This window comes from Mytilus galloprovincialis, chromosome 4 (assembly GCF_965363235.1).
Source record: "Mytilus galloprovincialis chromosome 4, xbMytGall1.hap1.1, whole genome shotgun sequence".
Classification (NCBI taxonomy): domain Eukaryota; kingdom Metazoa; phylum Mollusca; class Bivalvia; order Mytilida; family Mytilidae; genus Mytilus; species Mytilus galloprovincialis.
Genome location: NC_134841.1, coordinates 32339414 through 32362140, shown reverse-complemented (window position 1 = coordinate 32362140; position 22727 = coordinate 32339414). Strand labels below are relative to the sequence as shown.

At 33.6% G+C, this 22727-nt stretch overlaps 1 protein-coding gene across 1 annotated transcript; it reads right to left on the bottom strand.

Annotated features, from left to right (window-relative positions):
- Positions 1-5028: 5028 nt before the first annotated feature.
- On the bottom strand, positions 5029-15984 carry LOC143071905 (epoxide hydrolase 4-like). The gene is made up of 6 exons (XM_076246578.1): positions 15647-15984; positions 9863-9987; positions 9188-9300; positions 8635-8803; positions 7294-7457; positions 5029-5597 (listed from the first exon to the last, which is right to left on the bottom strand). Exons 1-6 carry the CDS (start codon positions 15851-15853, stop codon positions 5338-5340), a joined length of 1038 nt encoding a protein of 345 aa, XP_076102693.1. The 5' UTR covers positions 15854-15984; the 3' UTR covers positions 5029-5337.
- Between the last annotated feature and the right edge of the window lie 6743 nt (positions 15985-22727).

The following is a 22727-nucleotide window of genomic DNA, read 5'->3' as shown; positions in this document are numbered from 1 at the left end:
AATATATAATTTGAATGATCCAAAGGCCTTTTTTTTTTTTACAAATTTGTCTATCATGAAGGCAGTTATAATACTTCATAATTTGTTGCTAAATTGTTGAAATCCAGGAGCTTCTGACCTTCCCCATGGATCCTATACCATAGCAAACGGAATTACTCCTACCGTTCTTAAATTCCTGGCCTAGGACTATCGAAAAGTAAAGTAACGCCTTATACCCGTGAATTTGGAATTTCTCGTTATTGGTCAGGCTACTGCTGGTTAGATCCTTCCACTCAATTTAATATACCATAGACAATTATTTGAGAGAATTCCGCATACACAATATCAAAACCCTGATACTTTAAGTTAAGTGACTATTAAATATACATGCTCCATGTCAGGAACCGTTACATAAGTGCATTTCACAATTATTTTATGTTTTTTAGCCAAAAAAAGGTCCAAAAAAAATTTCGCATCGCTCCGCTCGGCAAAAAGTGTATTCTACGCCCCTTTTTTCAAATATCCTGGAAACTCCCCAGCCAATAATCACTCGTATGTCAAGATGTAGCTGCACTTTTGCAATTAAATTTAGTATAGCTGCCCATTATGTTACATCATATAAATGATGGGTTTTTTATTTTGTAATCGACTGCATCGTTTATAGATCTTTATAGAGAATTCCTCAGTAAAAAGAAGAGGGATGGGTTAGAAAACCATTCATAATTTCCTTGGTTTCTGATGATTATCTAAGTAAATTGAAATCGGGAAGTATATAATTAAAAAGGCGATATTCTATTTCCCATACTGTGTATTTCCCCGCCTTGTCATTCATGTAAAATTATCATGTTATTAGTCATATGAACAAAAAAGAATACGATTTAAAAAAAAAAATAGTAATAGAATAAAAATTGACAACTTTTGAATATTAATTGGAAAAGGTTTCAAAACTAAACGTTCATTTTTATTTTTTATACGAAAGGATTCTTTCAACTCTCCCAGACCATTTTTATTATTATCTACAAATGTATACAGGTGTTAGGTTTTGTTTGTTGGTGAATTGGTTGTTGTTAGACCAAGTGATGGCAAGAGTTTGTAACCCTTTGGGTCAGGTGAGTTTATAATGATACATGTGATACATTGACAACTTTTTAAAGGCAGTCTCTTCAGTGATATCAGACAATAACCACTTTTATATATAGAGTCTGCGACTTCTGTTGCAGAAAGCTCGAAATAGGTAAAGTGAAACGGCGGCGGCGGCGGCTTACTTGTTAAAAGCTTCATATTTTTGGAAAGTGGAAGACCTGGATGTTTCATACTTATGCCTTATGTTACGAAGTTTTCGTCTTACATATGCCCATTTTCCTTGACCTCCTTTTCATGGTTCAGTGATTACTTGAAAAAAGTTATGTTTTTTTGTAATGTTAATTTCTTTCTTAGTATTAGGATAACTATATGGAGTATGTGCGTACCTTGCAAGGTCCTCATGCCCGTCAGGCAGTTTTCATTAAACCTCGACCTCATTTCATGGATCACTGAACAAGGTGGTCAAGTCCATATATCAAATACTATAAGCAATAGGTCTACTATATTTGGTGTATGGAATGTAACATCTGACCTTGATCTCATTTTCATGGTTAAGTGGTCAAAGTTGAGTTTATGTGTTTTGTACTTTTTTTTCTAATACTATATTAAATAGGTCAACTATATTTTGTGTATGGAAATATTTTATGATGTAGATGTCAGTCTCGCGGGTTTTATTTGACCTAGACCTCATTTGCATGGTTCATTGCCCGGTGTAAAGTTTTTGTGTTTTGGTCTGTTTTTCTATATAACTATAAGCAATAGGTCTATCATATGTGTTGCATGGAAGGATCTGAAGGTGGATATGTCTGTCTGGCAGGTATCATCTGACCGTGACATCATTTTCATGGTTCATTGGTTCATGTTAAGTTAAGTTGGTTTCTTAGATATTGTAAGCATTATGTCAAGTATTTTTAATGCATAGATTGAGGGTAAGGTGTACTTTTCTGTCTGGCATGATTCATCTGATCTTGACCTCATTTTCAGGGTTCATTGGTCAATGTAGTTTTCTTGGTAAAGTCTGTTTCTTAGCAATAAGTCAATGTCAACTTGATTTGTTGTATTGAATGATTATTAGCTGTATTTCAAGTTTGGATTATCGTACGAGGGGGGGGGCAATGGGGTAATTGGTAATTTAATTCTTTGTTTTCTGTTATTCTGAAAATGTATTTGCTGTTAGCTGTAACTGTCTTATTCCTTGTTAGCTGTCATAGGACTTTTATTTTTATTGTTATCTGTTATTGTGAGATTGTATTTGATGTTAACTGTTATTGAAAATTTGAATGTTAACATTTTGACAGTCAATCTTAAGTAGAAATTGAAGATAAGTGAACATTGTGACTTGGATGGAGATTTGTCTCATTGGCACTCATACCCCATCTTCTTATATCTACTGGTGTCTTTCCACTGGTGATATGGAGGTCACGTATTTGCAGAAGCTTTTCATTATAAACTAACATCACATAAACATAAATCAGTGAAGTCTATGGAGGACCATTCCAGTACATATTATTATTCTCAAGTTGTAATAAATTCCATTGTCTGCATGTGAACATGTTTTTAGATGTATAACTTGGTATACACATAATTTGTACAAAATATGTGTATGAATTATAGTTTGTATAATTTTTGACTTTGTACAGTTTTCCTACAAAAATTTAATTTGTATTTTGACTTACTACACATTTTTTTTTACAAAAACAATTTCAATTTGTACAAAATTTGACTAAAATTCACTTATAACTTTTACAATAATTTATCTAACACATAATCAACCTTATGTTGTACTGTTATATAACTGTTCTAGTTGAGGGGAGGGTTGAGCGCCAACTAAAATGTTTAACCCCTCCACATTTTGTATATGCCTGTCCCATGTCAGGAGCCTGTAATTTAGTGGTTGTTGTTTGTTGTTATTTTTTTTGTTCAGTATTTTGTAGAATATTTTGATTTCCCAAATTACAGGGCTCATAAAGGGCATAAAATCAGATACAATTTATTTACATAATCTGTAACAACAACAATAATAGTCACATATTTTGTGGTGACGTATGGGTTTGCTCATAGTCGAAGGCGGCATGATTAGCTAAATTTCTGTGTCTTTTTGTCTCTGTTGGAGAGTTGTCTCATTGGCAATCATACCACATCTCCTTTATACTTATTTACAAAATAAAAAAAATAGTTTGAGCATGTGAGTGAAATATAATTGCCTTTTAGGAATTACACAACACCTCTTGCTTTTATCATTTACATTTAGAAGTGCTACTCCCCCTCTTTGTATATACATGAAAGAGAACCCTGACTACCAAATTTTTTTAAAACTTTTTAACTGCTTCACATAGTGAAAGTTGAAGCTCTAGAAGGGTCTTCAATTTAATGTATTGACAAATATCCTTTTAAAAATCTAACAGTTGTTCAAATCCGGCACCCAAATTCTTCATATTCAATAATTTTACATAAGATGCATGATTGGTGTTTCACTTGGTTTCATCCAAATAAATTGTCACTCCGGCCAATATCTATTATGCTATCAGAATAGTCACTTGAGCTAATTTCTATTTCTACTAGAACACACCTGCGAAATTGCGGGCATTTAGTACTTGGTTGAAAGTATGTAAACTGTTGTAGAAGGAATTTTTGTAAAAGATTTTATGTCTGGAGAATTTCAGAAAAGGTATCAAAAGTCATATAGTACTTGGAGACAGGACAATTATTTTAAGCTCTCTCTCTTTTTTCCAAAGTCCGTTATTTAATTAATTTTTTTTCTGTTAAAATCCATGATTTTCGCGATTCTGTACACAGGGACTCGGTTTGTAGATCAAAAATTTTTTATCTGTTTTTTTCAATCTCTTTTTCGTAGTTCCAGTCTATTTGTATTACATTATTAACTTTTTTAACGTTGGTATCAATATTAATTTTCTTTGTTTTCTAGCAATGTGCAGTTTAATATCCATATCCGTGTGAAAGAGTCCCCATATATCGCTATACGTCCATACAACCAGTCATATAATAAGATCTACTGTATTGGTCCTAGAACTGCTGATTTTAAGATTTCATTTACTGTTATCTGTTATCATCCCTTTTCAATTCCTTGTTATCTGTTTTAAGCCAAATCAATCATACTGTTTTGCTGTTATTGGAACCCCCTTGCCCACCTCTCTTACCATGACCTCATTTTCTTGGATCATATTAAAGTTTATTCGATACTTGTGGTATTTTATTTAGGACTATCAACATAAAATCAATGGTAAGTAAAGAAGGCGTGTTTTGAGTATTGTCACAAAGTAACAAGGACCTAGTCATTTTGACTGATTGATTGATTGTTGTTTGCTAACTTCTAGCAACAAATATTTCATGCATACTCAGAGGGAAAGTCAATTGGATATACGTTAAACCTTGGTTCACAATTGTCACAACAACAATATAAGGATACATTTACATCAATATCATTTATCTTAGATTGTTTGATTTGTGAATTACTTACTGAATGTTTACCACAAGTACTAGTAAATATGAGTCGACAAGCACACGTCACACAGGGAGCATAACCAGTCTAACAGTTCCCCTTCAAATTTAAACTGAACTTTTCTTCAACATTTCTGTTTATTTTTTTTGGACATTTTTTTCTAGTTTACTTACAACGTCCTATATATGCATGAACTATTTACCACTGGCTGTTCAATATCAAACAAATGGTTTATGTTGAACCAATATACAGTTGCGTTTGGTAGGATTTATGAATTTAATTTATCCTTCAGCTAATGAAATCAGATCTGCCCACACTGAGATTAAATTAAATGTTTTGTATTCAGCTTACATAGAATGTTTCAGATAGCTTCAATCATTGTATAGACTAGTTTATATACGGGTAGTCAAAGAAACATTCTTCATTTATAATGTATAATGCACTGTCACACAAGTTTGTGTTTGGTGTTCTAAAACTGTTGTCATAGATGAAAATGGAACTGTTGCTTCAATTACAAATGTATTGTACAAAGACTAAAATAATGAAACATAAGATAAACTTTCTTCATCACCATAAATGCTGCAAATTTCTCTAAATAATTTTATCACAATATAAAAAAATCAATCAACTACTCTTATAATAAAATTTATGATAGTGATTGTCAGATACTAGTAAAAAAAATCAACCTATGAAATATAGTTCACTAAAACTACGTTTATATGTACAACCTTTAGGTTATGATTGTAACCAAAGTTATCCTGACACAAGCCTTAGGCACTGTCAGAACCTTTCACAACTCTATCCTGACACAAGCCTTAGGCTTTGAGCCATTCCCGCATCAATTTGTTCACTTCAGCCGGGCTATCCATCTGTACCCAGTGGCTGGCATCTTCAACATATTTAACGGTAAGATTGGGGACAAATTTGGCTGGCAACGCAGCCAGATCTTTGTTTAAAGCAGTATCCTTGCATCCCCAGATTACCAATGTTGGTGTCTCTATGATATTGTTAATGAACTTTCCCACTGGGTATCGCATGGCTGCTCGGTAGTAGTTAATTGGTGCAGTAAGTCCACCTATAAATGATATTAAATGATTAATTCAATGTTTTAAAATGTAACTTGATATCGGAGCAGTAATTCCTTGTTTGTTGTTGGTTGCTATTATGTTTTTCGTTGTATATTATCTTGTTATAAATCAAGCCGTTGGTTTTCATGTTTGAATAGTTTTACATTTAGTAATGTCGTTTTTATAGCTGACTACACGGTATGTGTTTTGCACATTGTTGAAGAAAAAATTGTGACCTATTTTGCTCACATCTATTTTATTTGGTATCATATTAAATCAGTTATACAGTCATATGCATTGTGTCCCGAGGTAAATTAATTTACTAAGGATAAAGTGTGTTTCTATATAGTCATAATGTAGATATTTGATACATTTACAACGGAGTATTGGGTTCATCTAATGTTTATTATTTATAATATCAATACATTGTACTTTTTTTTATTTGTGATACTGTCAAAATGACAGATTAGTTGTCGAATGCATATCCGAATAGGGACCATAAATTCCCTACACCACTCAATTTATTACTAGTATACTAATTTTATCAAAACAAAATGCAATTACAGAAGTTCTATATTTGCATCTGTTGTCGCTACTGTTACCTCGGGAGAAATCTAAAAACGTTTCACAACAATTTAACAAATCTAGTTTTTGCAACCAGTAACGTGGCATTGTAATTCGTAGGGCTCTTTGGATACTAGATTCAATCTCAAAAGGGATTTGGAATTAAACTGACTTTTTAACGGGATCCAATGAACTATATTTAAGTGACACAGTGCTGATGCTAAGAATTCATTTTTTTTGGAGACAGGAGAAATGTTTAGAATAACTAAACCAGCGTCTTATTGAATACATGTAATTTGTACATTTAGAGAAACATATAATATAAACAATATGAAAAAAATCAAATAATCTGAAATTAAGATTTATATTTTTCTGTGAAAGTAGTGCTTGAAAAAAATGTATACTATAAACTTATTAAGAGCACATGATTCGCCTGTCGCTTTTCAAGGAATAAAGTTCCATATCTCCTCAATGTCATATCAGAATTTTAAAATATAAAACTTATGAAAACCTCAATACATTTAAATAATTAACAAAAGTTTCATTAAACCTGCTAAAAGCATTGTTGAATTATTGTAAGAAAACTAGAAAATCCCTCTTTTTTAATGAATAATACAAAATTTGCAAACTGAAAATCTGATATTTATAAAAATCTGAAGGGAGTTTACATCAATAGACATAACATTACAATTCACTGAAGTTTCACCAAACTGGTTAAAGCATTTTTAAGTTATTGTCTCGACATGTTGATGACGGACGGACATCAGCTTACCATGATACTTCCCAGCAACAGTCGTAGAAAAACGAAGAAATATTGTAAAAATAGAAAATGATAGTACAAAAAAATATGACAAAACAAACTGAAATACCAACATCAAACTAATCATTAAAAAAGTGTTATTCTATGTTTTGATAAAATTTCATAAATTATAAATTTGAAACATTTACCATGCATGCACCAGAAATACACATGAGAACGTTGATGGTTTTCTGTAACTGATTAAGAAGATTCAAACATATGATAGTGTTTATATTAAAAAGTGTTATACTTTATAAATATGTAACATGTTTAAGCAGAAACAAATCGACAATGTGTTTTAACAGCCATATAGCTTGTCGTGTATACAATATAGTACATACCTGGTCTAGATAATGCATATTTATATGCCTCAACATCTTCTTCTGACATTTTTGCTACAGCTAAGCCGCTACGTTTACCAGTAAACACTTGTTTTACGGTTTCATAATCAAACAGCCAGAAAATTATCTCAGGAATCCAGGGTGTTTGGAAAAACATTATGTACCTACAAATTAAAAATGATTGATTGATTGACTAATGGCTCTAAACAACATTGAGAGGCTGGTAAGCCATCGCTCAGTCGGATTGATTGGTTGACTAATGGTTCTGAAAAACATTGAGAGGCTGGTAAGCCCTCGCTCAGTCGGATTGATTGATTGACTAATGGCTCTAAACAACATTGAGAGGCTGGTAAGCCATCGCTCAGTCGGATTGATTGATTGACTAATGGTTCTGAACAACATTGAGAGGCTGGTAAGCCCTCGCTCAGTCGGATTGATTGATTGAGTAATGGTTCTGAACAACATTGAGAGGCTGGTAAGCCATCGCTCAGTCGGATTGATTGATTGACTAATGGTTCTGAACAACATTGAGAGGCTGGTAAGCCCTCGCTCAGTAGGATTGATTGATTGAGTATTATGACTTGCGACCATGCAGTGGCAAACACTTCAGGAAATTTTCATGAATTTCAGGACGCCAACAAATCAAGCAGCAATCATCTGACCTCGATCCTGTCGTTTATTCTTGAGTTAAATATCGTGACAATGGAATAACAATTAACCCTACGTTTGTTTCTGTTGTTTTGTTGAATTCAACTCCAGGTAAACTTCTTACACATGCTTTAAATGATTGAACTTAGATCCGTACCTCGGTTAAGGTTTTATCTTCAGCGCTGTAGACATATGAAGTTATATAACCCCTAACATGCATGATACTATCAAGCCTTTCCTCAGTTGAAGTTGTATTTAAACAACATATATATACAAAATATTATAATTATCAAAACATAATTATAAATAATTGTAATTGAAGGTTTTACTTCGTTTTCTTTTTTCTGCTAAAGGAATTTTGCTTTGTCACTTAAATCGATCAAGTTGGACATTTCCGTGACAGTTGTGTCTATTATCGTTTTACCTCAATAAGGCGTGGGCTCTAGAGGTTTGGTTCTTTTCAGTATCCTTTCTAGATTTCAAGTTTGATATGACGAAGAAATCACGGTTGCTTGTTCTTAATTCATGGTACAACTTTCTGATAACAGAATTGATTGACACGAAGTTTGAGTATGGAGAAATTGAATTAAAACATTTTCTATATCACAGTTTTTATTGAAATGTTTAGATATAATGTATTGTAAATAAAATTTACTCCAATAACCCCCTTTTCTTATTAAATGGTTAACCTACCAAGACTTCTTGGCCTGTGATTTATTTTTCCTCATATACTCTTGGAATGATCCAGAATGAGGAGCATTCATAACAATCAGCTTATTTATCATATCCTGGTGTTTAGCAGCAAACTGGTATGCAAGCACGCCACCCCAGTCATGAGAAACCAATACACAAGTGCTGTAGCCTTTGTAAATAGAAAAGAAAACAATTGTGGCTAAAAACATTTTCACTTTTTCAATCTAATTTCGATATAAATTAATTGTTTTATGTCTTTATATTTGAAATAACTTTTGGTGATACAAGGGAGTATAGTCAATTTTAATAGTGGGGATAAAATTATACGGTCACAATCCAAAAGACAGAAAGAACAAGCGATATCCTTCCAAGATAAAATCAATATGTTACAACCGTTAATCCGGTATTATCGGGTATAGTTCCAGCACACGTATTGGTGCCTGTTATAAGTGAAAATCCGTCGAAAATTCGTTTTCGATACCAAGTCATACAGATCATCTGAAAGAGTGACGCCTGGTCTCCTAGCTCCTAAGTTATACTATTAGCTAATTACCCATCGCTGGGATCAGTTGTTTGATATCTGCAATCATTTTCTCCGTCTTATAGGCTGCTACACCACTTGGTTTGTCAGAGTCGGCATATCCTCTCAAGTCGATGGCCACGCATCTGGAATTAACAACACATTTATATTCAAAACCACGCCTGAATTAGGCGCAGAATTATTATATCACACTTTTTGCAGTCCTGGTCCATCTCTCCATTTGTGCGAATTTCATTTTAGTATTAAAATGTATCCTGATTTAGATTTTTATCCTGACTTACACTTATCATGATCTTGACTAAGATTTAAATGATTGCTGCCTTATTTGTATAATCTTAGTAATGTGTTATATTCAAGCATTTTCAAAATGACATAAAAAGTAAAATAACAAAAACACCGAACTGTAAGGAAAATTCAAAACGAAAAGTCCGTAATAAAATGGCAAACTCAAATGCTCACCCACATCAATGCTAACGAATGGATAACAAGTCATATTACTGACATGGAGCAGGCATTTGCTTAGGTAGAAAATGGTGGATTAAACCTGGTTTTAAAGCTAGCTTAACCTCTCACTTGTATGACAGTCGCATAAAATTATGTTTTCCTTAAATTTTTCATCTAGTTTTTTGTAAAGTTTCATTTGATCTTTTCATAAGAAAATCAAAACCAATTAAAAATTTAAAATACCTGTAATCTTTCTTAAACTCTCTGATTTGATGTCTCCACGAATACCAAAATTCAGGGAAACCATGCAGAAATAGCATTAATGGTTTAGATTCATCTCCACATGCCACATAATGCAACCGTACCTCCTGAAATAGAGATACTGTCTGTGAAAAGTAAGAGTACAGTGGTCTCTTCTAAACATAGAGCTACAACGTGACAAGTCAGTTAACTGAGGTCTCTCCTAAACATAGAGCTACCCTGTGAAAAGTTAGACTACTATTGTCTCTTCTAAACATAGAGTTACCCCGTGAAAAATAAGATTACTGACGTCTCTCCTATATAAACACAGTGGTCTCTTCTAAACATAGAGCTACAACGTGACAAGTCAGTTAACTGAGGTCTCTCCTAAACATAGAGCTACCCTGTGAAAAGTTAGACTACTATTGTCTCTTCTAAACATAGAGTTACCCCGTGAAAAATAAGATTACTGACGTCTCTCCTATATAAACACAGTTACCCTGTAAAAAGTCTGAATACTGAGATCTCTCCTAAACATAGATCTCGAGTTACCCCGTGAAAAGTCAGATTACTGAGGTCTCTCCTAAACATAGAGTTACCCCGTGAAAAGTCAAATTACTGAGGTTTCTCCTAAACAGAGAGTTACCCCGCGAAAATTCAGATTACTGAGGTCTTTCCTAAACATAGAGTTAACCCGCGAAAAGTAGCGAGGTCTCTCATAAACATAGAGTTACCCCGCGAAATGTCAGATTATTGACGTCTCTTCTAAAATATGTGAAAATTTCGATTAATATGGTCTCTCCTAAACATAAAGTTACCATATGAAAAGTGAAATACCTCAGGTTTCTCTTTAAACAAAGAGATAATGTCGGTGTATTGTCCATAAAAAGTCAGATTAATGAGGTCTATCTTTAATAAAATTGAGAATGGAAATGGGGAATGTGTCAAAGCGACAACAACCCGACCATAGAACAGACAACAGCCGAAGGCCACCAATGGGTCTTCAATGTAGCGAGAAACTCCCGCACCATACATATACATGTTATTGTCCGTGTAATCTGACTTTTCACGGACAATGACTCTATGTAAAGTAAAGACATCACCTTTGATTGTTCAGAGAAGATCAATTACAATCTGACTTATCAGGGACAATAACTATGTTAAGTGATCTTTTCTCTTCACTTGACGTCCGTCGTCAGTCGTCGTCGTTAACTTTTTACATTTTTTGAAATTCTTCCTAGCATGAATGTTCCGTTATGAATGATGTGCTGACCAAGTGTTGTTTCTTGGTAGCTAATTAATCATCCAAGATGGCTGTCAGCGGGGGAACTAAGTTTAACAAAGGACCTTTGGTGAATTACATGCAAAAGACTTATTTTGAAAAATCACTGAATGGAATGAAACCAACTATGGCATGAATGTTCACCAAGTGTTGTTACTGTGTAGCCAATCAATCATCTAAGCTGGCTACCAGCGGGAAATCCTATGTGAAATACATACGTTAGTCTTCTTTTGAAGAACCACTGAATATCATCATGGCAAGAAACATGAATGTTCCTCATGAGGTGCTGACCAAGTGTTGTTACTTTGTAGCATATGTAAAGCAAAATATTGTCCTATGAAATATTGTACCACAAGACAATATTTCATAACTATGTATCATGAAATATTGTCCTCGTCTATGGAAAAATGTCCAGAGAAGGACATATTTACATAGTGAAATTTTGTCTCTATCTCTATACAGACAATATTTCGTAGATGAATACTATGGAATTGTGACTTGTTAAAGGGAGGTTATATTTGTGTGAATTGAGACAATATTTCACAGATGAATACTATGAAATTTTGTCCTGTTAAAGGGAGGTTATATTTTGGTTATATTTTGTGATTATTGAGACAATATTTCGTAGACAGATTGTCATTGAATTTTGTCTCATGAAGGGGAGGTTATTAACATATATTCATGTTAGAGAAGGTATACATGGTATATAGGATTTTTTTACTGCGGCATGTGCCTGTGTATAGATTTACAAAATAAGTGATTGTCAGTGCATAACTTATATTTGTATATTATAATGTAATACAATGAAACAAACACGTTAGACAATTCTTTAATATATACTTAACCATTTGTAATGTATCTATGCAAATTTGAAACTCACTATTAGTAATAATAGAAATTCCTTGCTATACAAAACCATTTCAATTATAAATCTTAAAATGTGCATGCTGCATGCTTATGTACTATTTCAAATTGTGTAATAATTCGACTACAAAATATTTTTAAAGCAAGTATTTCATAGAGAAGTATTGTCATGAACAGAATTTCATAGTGAAATATTGTCCAGAAGGAGGTGACAAAATTTCATGGACAAGGACACTATTTCATAATAAATTATTGTCCAGGACAATATTTCATTATGAAATACTGTCAGTGGACAATATTTTATATGAAATTTTGTCCGACAGACAATATTTCATGGGGGACAATATTTTGTTACACATATCCATCAACCAAAATGGCTGCCAACGGGGGACTAAGTTAAACAGTTTAACAAAGGACACTATGGAAAATATACACAAATGGTTTTTTTCCTACAAAGCTACTTAATGGATTGAAACCAAACATGGTATGAAAAAAAACTCATCATAGATACCACGATTACAGTTTGTATTTACGCCAGACGCGCGTTTCGTCTTCAAAAGACTCATCAGTGACGCTCGAATCCAAAAAAGTTAAAAAGGCCAAATAAAGAACGAAGTTGAAGAGCATTGAGGACCAAAATTCCTAAAAGTTTTCTTTTGAGGGGCTGACCAAGTGGTGTTACTTTGTAGCTGGTTTTTCATGCAAGATGCCGGCTGTCAGCAGGGAGAGTAAGTTTAACATAGGGCCCTATGGGAAATACATACACGTGTTTTTCTTCTAGAGAACCACTGAATAGAATGAAACCAAACATGGCATGGATGTTCCTCCTAAGGTGCTGACCAAGTGTTGTAACTTTGTAGTCGAACTATCATCCAAGATGACCGCCAGTGAGGGACTTAGATTAAAGTTCCACTAAAGTCAAAATATAGGACACTTCACAAACATCTAAACTTTGCCTGTATTTTTATGCTCTACCCACGATAGTAGAGGGGCATTATGTTTTCTAGTCTGTGCGTCCCTTCGTTTGTTCGTCCGTTCATTCGTTCGTTCTTCCGTCCTTTCGTCTGTCCGTTCGTTCGTCTGTTTATCCGTCTGTCCCGATTCAGGTTGAATTTTTGGCCAAATTAGTTTTTTAATGAAGTTGAATGAAGTCCGAACAACTTGAAACTTAGTACACATGTTCCCTATGATATGATCTTTCTAATTTTAATGCCAAATAAGAGTTTTTATTCCAATTTCACGGTCCATTGAACATAGAAAATGATAGTGCGATAGGGGCATCCGTGTACTATGGTCACACTAAGTCCTAAACTATTAAAACATATGCTCATTTAAATATGCTTAACATGTAGACACTGTAAATTGTAAATAAACTTGAAATTATTATGTCATGTATGTTGTGGTCAAACCGGTTCTATGGGTGATCACTAAATTTTCCAAATCTGGAGGCCTTCAAGACGACTTTATTTGTTTAAAATTGGTATAGTCCAGTCAATCTAGCATATACTTGACCCTAACCTTAAAGTATTTTTGACAGATGATTTTTATACGACCGCAAAACATTTTGCGGTCCTTTTTGGTATCACGTCGTCGTCGTCGTCAGAAGACCTATGGTTTCCGGATAATAACTTTAGTATAAGTAAACAGAAATCAATAAAATTTTAACACAATGTTTATAACCACAAAAGGTAGCTTGGGATTGATTTGGGGGGTTAAGGTTTAGGAATTAGGGGCCTAAAGGGCCCAACAATAGCATTTATCTAGTGTCAGAACAATAAGTTTGTATAAGTATTTCAATTGTTCTGAAATTGTACCACAATGCTAATACCATAAGTAGAAGGTTGAGATATATTTTAAGGGTTATGGGGCAAACAGTCTAGGAATAAAGGGCCAAAAAGGGGCCAAAAACAAGCATTTTTGTAGTTTCAAGTCAATAAATTGGAGTTATCTTTCTTTGTCCAGAATGGTTGTTGAATCACCTAAAACCAATGTTTTATATAATCTTCTTTGAAAATTAGAGTTATCTTTCTTTGTCCAGAATAGAAGTTGAATCAACTTAAATCAATGCTATAAACAATATATACAATGCAATATTCACTTTACTACCAACTGATAAATTAAAGCAATCTTTACCATTCAGTGATTACAAACACTTTGATTACCATTCCAGGGTTATGCCCCTTTACAAGTGGACAATTTTTTTCGTTTCTGTTCTTATAATTTAAGTTTGTCTCAACTAAATTTAATGAAATGTGTATATATAATGCTTATTACCTCTAAACTCAGTTAAAGTTCAATTTTTTTGAGTTATATCCCTTTAAAACGTTATATGCTAGTGGGGGCATCATCTGTGTTCTTTTGGACACATTTCCCATTTATTTTTTTAGAAGTTACTATTAATCATATTAATTTTAGCCATGACTACATATGACATTTTATATTTTAATATTTTATGATATATTTAATGAGTAGTTATTGTTGCAAACTCCATTAGAAATTTGAATTGAGATCATTTTTGGAATAAGGGAAAGGGGGAAGTGAAAAAAAAAATTGGGGTGAGGGTCAATTTTTTTTCCTCATTTCAGATTTCAGAATTTAAAAAGAAAATGTCTTAGTATTTTTTCTTTGAGAGTATTAATATTCAACAGCAAAGTAAATTGCTCAATAGAAAAAAAAATTAAGTTCATTAGACCACATTCAGTCTGTGTCAGAAACCTATGCTGTGTCAACTGTTTAATCACAATCCAAATTCAGAGCTGTATCCAGCTTGAATGGTGTGTCCATACTGTCCCCAACCTTCAGGGTTCGACCTCTGCGGTCGTATAAAGCTGCGCCCTGTGGAGCATCTTGTTAAGTTTTAATCTACAGGTAGCATTATATCCCAAACGTACACAGAAAAAAAGTCCAACAAAATATAACTTGTGGAAGACTGAAAATTTAAAATTCCTACGGCGATTTGCATTGAAAAGGGAAATAACTCTTTAAAAAAGGCAGAAATATCAATAAAAATTATAAAAAAAAATAACTTTACAGATTCTATATAATTCAGCAGAATGTATTGATTCTTGTGGTTTTTTTTTTAAACTAAATTAAAGGGACAATATTAAACAAAATTTGGCTCCAATCATTATAAGAGTATTGGTTATGGTTGTAACCTATCATTTATTATTATGATTTTTCAAAACGAAAGTAGAATCAGGTAATTTAAGCGACACAGGCTCTTTCATGAGAGCAAATAGTGGGTTTTTTTTCGATTTTCAGTTAAATACTTGTCTATTTTAAAGATCTATTCTGTATTCAAGTAGTTCAACATGGTCAACCGTCCGTAGAAAACAATATGCTCTGTGACATAACTTCAACTTGTCATTTTAACTGTACTGTAACTTTAATATTAACACTAACAAGAATTTTGATAAAAAATATGGAGAATGCAACTTAAAAAAAGAATTAAAATCGTTTCTTTCGTCTTTTAGTAAGCGTTGAAAATGTTAGCCATTGGCATTGATATTTGATATCGGAAAGTGACATTGTCATGCGACTGGTACATAATAACACAGACCTGAGACTACTATAACACATGTGTTATAGTAGTCTCAGCACAGACCTACTGTACAGAAAGTCAGATTAAAATGAATACTTGCCTCTAAATGTATAAAGCCGTGAGAACCCAATGTTGGGTCATTCAAACAGGCTGGCATCACATCTCTGGTCTTTGGCCATGCAGTCGTGAATGATTTAATTGGATGTCGAATAAATCTCCAAATAAGACCCATTACTGACATGGCAGCGAAAAATATTCCAAACGTTAGTGCCACACAATATTGAATTTTGTGCGTAACCCACCCCATAGTCAACGGGTTAGTTTTTTCAACAAACACTAGAAAACAAAAAACGTTTTGTGTACTTTGGACCGTATTAAAAAGAACGTGATACTCGACTTTACTATCAATAAAAGGAGTCTCATACAAGGTTACAAAGATAAACAGGGAACTAGTATTCTGGGGTCAATTTCTAGAATGAGAAAAAGTAAAACTCGGACCACTGATGGTTTTATCAAACATCCGGATCATATGAATTTATTTTTCCCATTTTATTCTAAAATACAAAGTACAGACCAGGGTTCATAGAATTGTAAATTAACCGTTTTGTAAAAGACCCGTATGTTATAACATAGCATAGGCGGATCCAGGGGGGCCTGCGGGGCCCGGCCCCCCCTTTCGTGGGAAAAATTTGGTTGATTATATAGGGAATCACTGAAGCATGACTGGAGCGCCCCCCCCTTTTAGGTCAGTCAGCCCCCCCCCCCCCCCCCCCCCTTAGGAAAAGTTCTGGATCCGCCACTGCAAAGTAATGGAAGTACAATTGGCAGTAACTGCTATAGGTCCTGACCTCCATTGTTTTATATTTAAATGGGATATGTATTACCGAGTGTATTACAGACTAGGGGAATAGCTCTGGTAGCATGGATGGAGGCGATAACAAACTGACACATAAAAACACATCTTCTCCATTTTCTACATTTTAATCAGACAAAGATGACGTCAGAAACATTAATACAAGAGGGTTTGGATGGGGTTAAAAGATTAGAGAATAATGCCCTTAAAAAATAAAGATTAGAGAATAACGGGCCAAAAAAATAAAGATTAGAGAAATGCGTGGTCTAAAAATATAATGAATATTGAATAATTAATAAAAGAAAACGATAAAAATTAAGTGTTTACAGAATTTTCCCTTCTTAAAATTTAAAGAAAATTATCAAAATTATCATTGTAAAAATATAAAAGTGAAAACAAACTTGGTGAAACCTTTTTTGGTTTCGTGATAACAGACCAGTGGCGTAGCTGGGTCATTTTTACGTGTACTCCCGAGCTTTGGCGAGGGTCTAAGGGGGTGCCAACCGTTCAATGTCAAAGCACCTGCTGGTAGTGGTTTCGAGGGGACGAAGTCCCCGAAAGCTATCGAGTTATCGAGAATGAGATCTACCATTCCTGTCAGTAAAAATTCATTAATAGCAACATACTTTTGAATCTAATTGGTTTATTTTTATGTTTAATTTTGAAATATGTTTAACTTATTCATCGTGTTAAACTGGAAGCTAGTGGTCATTGGTTTTAGAGAAAACGTCCAAACCAATATTACTTTCAAATATGTTTAAAGAGAGCCGTGAGTGAGCATACAATCGACAAAAGCACCTTTTAATGGACATGCAGATATAATTCTAACAGGTGCAATATAAAAATTCCCTGGAACACCTATGATTTCTTCCCACAAAAAGTGAATCAGTTTATCAGTCCCTTAAATTGTTTTAAAAAAAACCTAAAATTCTCTTTTTATATTTTTTCTTGATCTAGAATATTTAAGTGTGCCAATATTTCATGACAATCTATGATGTTTTATAAATTGATCATTAAAAAAACAATTAATTGCGTAAAGAAAGTCCGGCTATGAGTAAAGATCAGAAAATAAACGTAAACAAATGCTTTCAAAATTTTAAAAACCTCTTTCAAACTTTTATCAAATTCGATAAAGGTTTGACAAAGTAGTAAAATGTTTAATTAAGAATAAACAAACTTTAAGCCCAAACTGTGACCACTTATTGATTGCAGAAAGAATACCTTTTATCCGTTAAATGCGGGAAAATTAAAGCATTATTATATTGCTCTGGATACTCTTTTGATCAGGAACATTTTTCTTCCAACTTTCGTAAAATTTCACGGAGAGCCATTCAAAACACTTTATCAATTCGAAATCTTAATATTGACGCCGCCGACGACGCTTTGACTCGCTTTTTAGACATAAATCACAGGCTCGACAAAAAATGCAAACCGCATATCGAATCTCAGCAGATAATGAATTGTATAAATATAAGAAAAGTACGCAGAATTCAAAGTAGATTCAGACATTTACAGAAAATTGGAAGAAATCTATAATAGGATCTAGTTGATTAAAGTAAATTCAGTCCCTTTTTATTCACAATTACAATCCACTGCAAAAAGAATCACACGGCTGATGTGCTTTTAACCACATTTTCTGATTTTATTTTTTTTTTTTTTTCATTTTCAAAATTCAAGTGTACGCCCGGGCGTTTTGACGTAAACGTAGCTACGCGCATGCAGACTATAGGGTTCAGTCAATATGAACTGGTTTCCGATACTTCTACTCGGATTTCGGATCTTTTCGGTTCATTCTACTCGGGTTATCGTCTATCTTTAAAGATGTCAGAGGTCATAGCAGACGAATTTGATGAAAATTCTGTTGTTCCATGTGTGTTAAGCTTTTATTCAAATGAACAATCTGTGAAGGAGAGATTCCTCACTAGAATACCAATATGCTTCAAGAAGCACACCACTTTGAATGGTTTTAAACAACATTTAATAGACTTTGCTCGCATCAAAGAACACGCAGCCTCCATAGGTGTGGGTTCTTTTGAACTAAAATTATACAGACTCGACACCAAAACAAATACAAACTACATTATACAAACCCAAAGTCAGTGGGATTTGGAGAGACCACTTTTAGTAGGTTCTCCGAGTGAAATAAATGGTAAGCACTTTGAGATACTCGATCAACTGCATTGCCATTTGCACCCCCCTCCCTTTCCCCACCTTTTGTGTTAGTGACAAATAAACCTCCATAACATTGACAACGCGAATCTCTCAAGTTCATTTAATTACTGTATGGATCATTATTGCCCGTCCGAACATATCTTGCATATCGTCCTCTCTAATTAAACCAGAGCCGGCACTGCATTATAATTACCAAGCGCCGAAAATTACGTGTTCACATTTTCACATGCTCCTGATCGAATGATTCCATATCTCCTCTATGACAGTATGCTAACAAATAGTATTTAGTGTTAGAATAACTGCAGGGTAAATACAAGAAAAAGGTTGAGTTTTAAAGAGGCATACGTATATATAACATGAATAATTGAAGACATTTAAATCATGAGATATTATAAAAAACATCTATGATCATCTATTGAGGATTTACATTTCATTTGGCATTGAAAAGCATGTTATAAATTATAAACTTGACAGACAAAATAATTATTGTTCGTGATCACTAATAAGCAGTGCCGAAGGAAAGATTTATTACAGAGAAGGGACACAATGTTGTCAAACAAAAAGGGAGGGTTTCAAACCTGGGACCCGCTCCTGGTTCTGCTACTGGAACACCCAAATAGGCACATGACAGTCTGTTGGATCGACCCAATGGGACAACTGCATATATAAAAAAGAAGATGTGGTGTAATTGCCAATGAGACAACTCTTCACAAGAGACAAAACGACAAAGAAACTTAACAGCTATAGGTCACCGTACGGCCTTCAACAATGAGCGAAGCCCATATGCCGAATATAATGTGACTCTACGGTGACATGGTTTAAAACGATATTCCTACAACAGAAACTTTCTAACGTAGCAGTAAAGGTGAAGAGGGCCGGTGTTTTAAAACGGGTTTAATTTGTTCTACCACAGTGACACCATTATGTTTTCTATGTGTTGGCTAATAAGGTGACTATAAACAAATAATAAATTATTTGCAATTTCAAAAAGATAATATAGGTCCATTAAATATATAAATTATATGTTTATCCTGACGATAATTCGGGATACATAGTCGTCATATTGTCCATCGTTGTCGGCCGTCTGTGTCATCAGAGACATATAATATTGTATGATATGTCTCTGGTGTCATCTATCGAAGCTAGCTAGATTATCTTTAACCGCAAAAGCTACAAAGTTCAAATTTAGTAAATATGATCGCGAGGATGTGGGAATGGGGGTCAATGATTTTGGGACAATACATAATGTAGGTCACGGTGTCCTACTTTTACATTTCATATATTAATTCACACACTCTGAACTCAATTTTCATAAGATTGTTTTCTCATTTTAGTTTTAGTTTGAGTTCCTCGTAAAAAAAATTAAAACATGTCTTAAAAACTGCCTGTTTGTATATTTACGACCTTTGGAAATCTATGAATTCTTCATATATCCAAATTAATGGTGTGTCAACAACAATACTGTGATCTTAATATTGAATATTTTTTTTATAGTCCATGTCATTCAGAAAATTGTTAATTGGTCTGGAAATACAATAGTTCTGGTTGAGGGATGTGAGGCATTGCCAGTGAGTACAAACAGGAAATTAAAGACATACAAGCCATTCCGGAAACGTCGTTCCAAACAAGAGGAAGCAGAATACAACGTTCTTGTGAAGAAAATAAAACTTGGAGAAAATATTGAAAGAACTGAAAGACAAAAAGAAGACTTTGAGACTTTTTGTAAAGGTGAGATGATTACAACCAAATCCAAGGGTTAAACAGAAACTAATAAATTTAACGACAACGTAAGGCCTTAACAACAATTAACACAAAAATACCAAAAAAAAAAAATATGATAAACAACACGAACTAGCTAAAAACCGGAAGTGAAATCATGTGCTCCGGAAGGGTAAGCATTTCTTCCTGTACCGTTAACGGCACCCGTCGTGCTGTTTCTATGTTAAGTCCGGTAAATATGAAAATCTGGTAGAGATGAAAGGTCAATTATGGCTGAGGAAGTATAACACATCAAAGATAGATTTTAAAATGTAAAAAGGTTTTCAATAACCATTAAAAAAACCCACATTTACCTGTTGCTGTATCTCACCTTATTCTCGTACAATATACTTTCGTCACACCCTGTGGTCGGTAGGGGCGGGACATATACTAGTATCTTTTTAAAGGAAAGCTCATCAAATGCTCATGAAGGTGTTGCAACCTCTCTTGGTTGTTGTTGGTCAAGAGTGAAGGGCGCTGTGAAAGTAAATTATCCACATACAATTTTTCTTTTCAGTGACACGAAACAACATATTTTCAGTTGTAACAAAGTATCAGACAAGGTAATTTCTAATTACAGCAATCCATATACTTAATAAATTCTATTTTTCAGAACTGAAAAATTTGTCTGAATCGGTTCCTACAGATGAAATCCATATGAGATGTGGAGTCTGTTCACACGTTTTTGTTGTCAATGAAGCAAGAAGTACAGGTGGCAAAATAGATTTTTTCAAGAAAAGTATGTTTATATGCTATTTTCAAAATCAAATAAGTGGATTGAAATGAGATTTAACTCCAACCCACTAAATTTTTAAAAACATTTTCAGATTGGTAGTCGTCCTCCATTGTGCTATTATTCATAATTATACTGTGCGGCAGTTGTTTCAGAATTTTGATTCATCCCTCAGGGAAGATGCTAAAAATAAGTCTCAGGCATTTTTTTTTTATTTTTGAAATTATACATTGCAAGTTGGGTTTGATACATGTAGTTATATTGTGTGAGAACTTTGTTTTAGTGGCCTTTAGTGATTTTCAGAATTTCGATTTTGTCCCTTGGGGAGATACTTATAATATAGCCCAAGGTAGTTTTTTAAACTTTTTTTGATTTGGACATAGAAAGTTGGATTGATGGTTATATTGACTAGTATTTAAGGACAAAGGTTTCAAACATTTTGTTCTCGCCAAACTGTGGTGGTTTAACACAACACATTTGCAAGCGTAGGAATATGCAGCCTGTACTAGTTTTCATTGTCATACAAGAAATAAAAAACGTCAGATGAGACATCTGACATCAGGTCCCTTGGAACCTTTCTGAATATTTTTGTCACCAAGTATATAACTTACAATACTAATCGTAAAAAAAACAACTAATGAGTAACAAAATCCTACTGTGGCCATGATTAAATGATTAAACACCTTGATACTCCACCAGGAGGACATATAATTTTGCTCTGTTTACACACAACTTGTTGGAATTGTTTCAATTTCCTGGACTACACGTCATGCATGATATGCTGTCTTGATTTAGTCTTTTGTACTTTATTATTGTTGAGGAGGTATGCAAATAACAAAACATAAAAAGAAACATTTAAATATACGACGTGTTTTGCAACAGATAGACACATCCTGTAATGTAGTTTCAATATCAAATCATATCGGGTCATTTTATTTTAGATCTTAAAAATGCTCAAAGAAAAAGATTGAAACTAAAACAACTCAATAATTTTTAAATGTGTTGATTCTTTTTAGATCACTATAACAAATGTGTTACAAAGCAAGAGCAATATTTAAAAGACGTGGAAAAGAGCAAGAAAATAACAGACTTTTTTACAAAGCCAATAGTTGGAGATGCATTTGACAACAATGACGTACTACACGTAAACGAAAAAGAAGAGACGTTGGAGGAAGACCCATATGCAGCCATCGTTGACCCATCAAACTATGATAATAAAATTGTGGATAAGTAAGAACGATATTCAAATCTGACTGTACTACTGAACTTTGATGTTAACATAAATAATTCATTTTATTTGACCTAGTGAAATTTCTTTCTACTACACCAATGAACTCTGTAGACTTTGTAAATTATATAGTATGTTATTGTTATTAATACCATTAAACATTATGAAATAAATCAATCTTGATATACATCTTTATACTTCTTAAACAGCACAAAGTATAGAACCCACAAATAAGAAAGCATGAAATAAAATTGCTTTACAAGATGCTTCTTAAGGGTAGTTCTTGCCTGCTATAATAACGGGAAACTTAACATGAGGTCAAAACTATATTACATTCATGCAGATGAAATAAGTCGGTTCTAATGTTTTCCTATATATGATCATATATGCATTGTCGTATGACATATATTACAGAAAAAAAACATGCTACTGAGGGC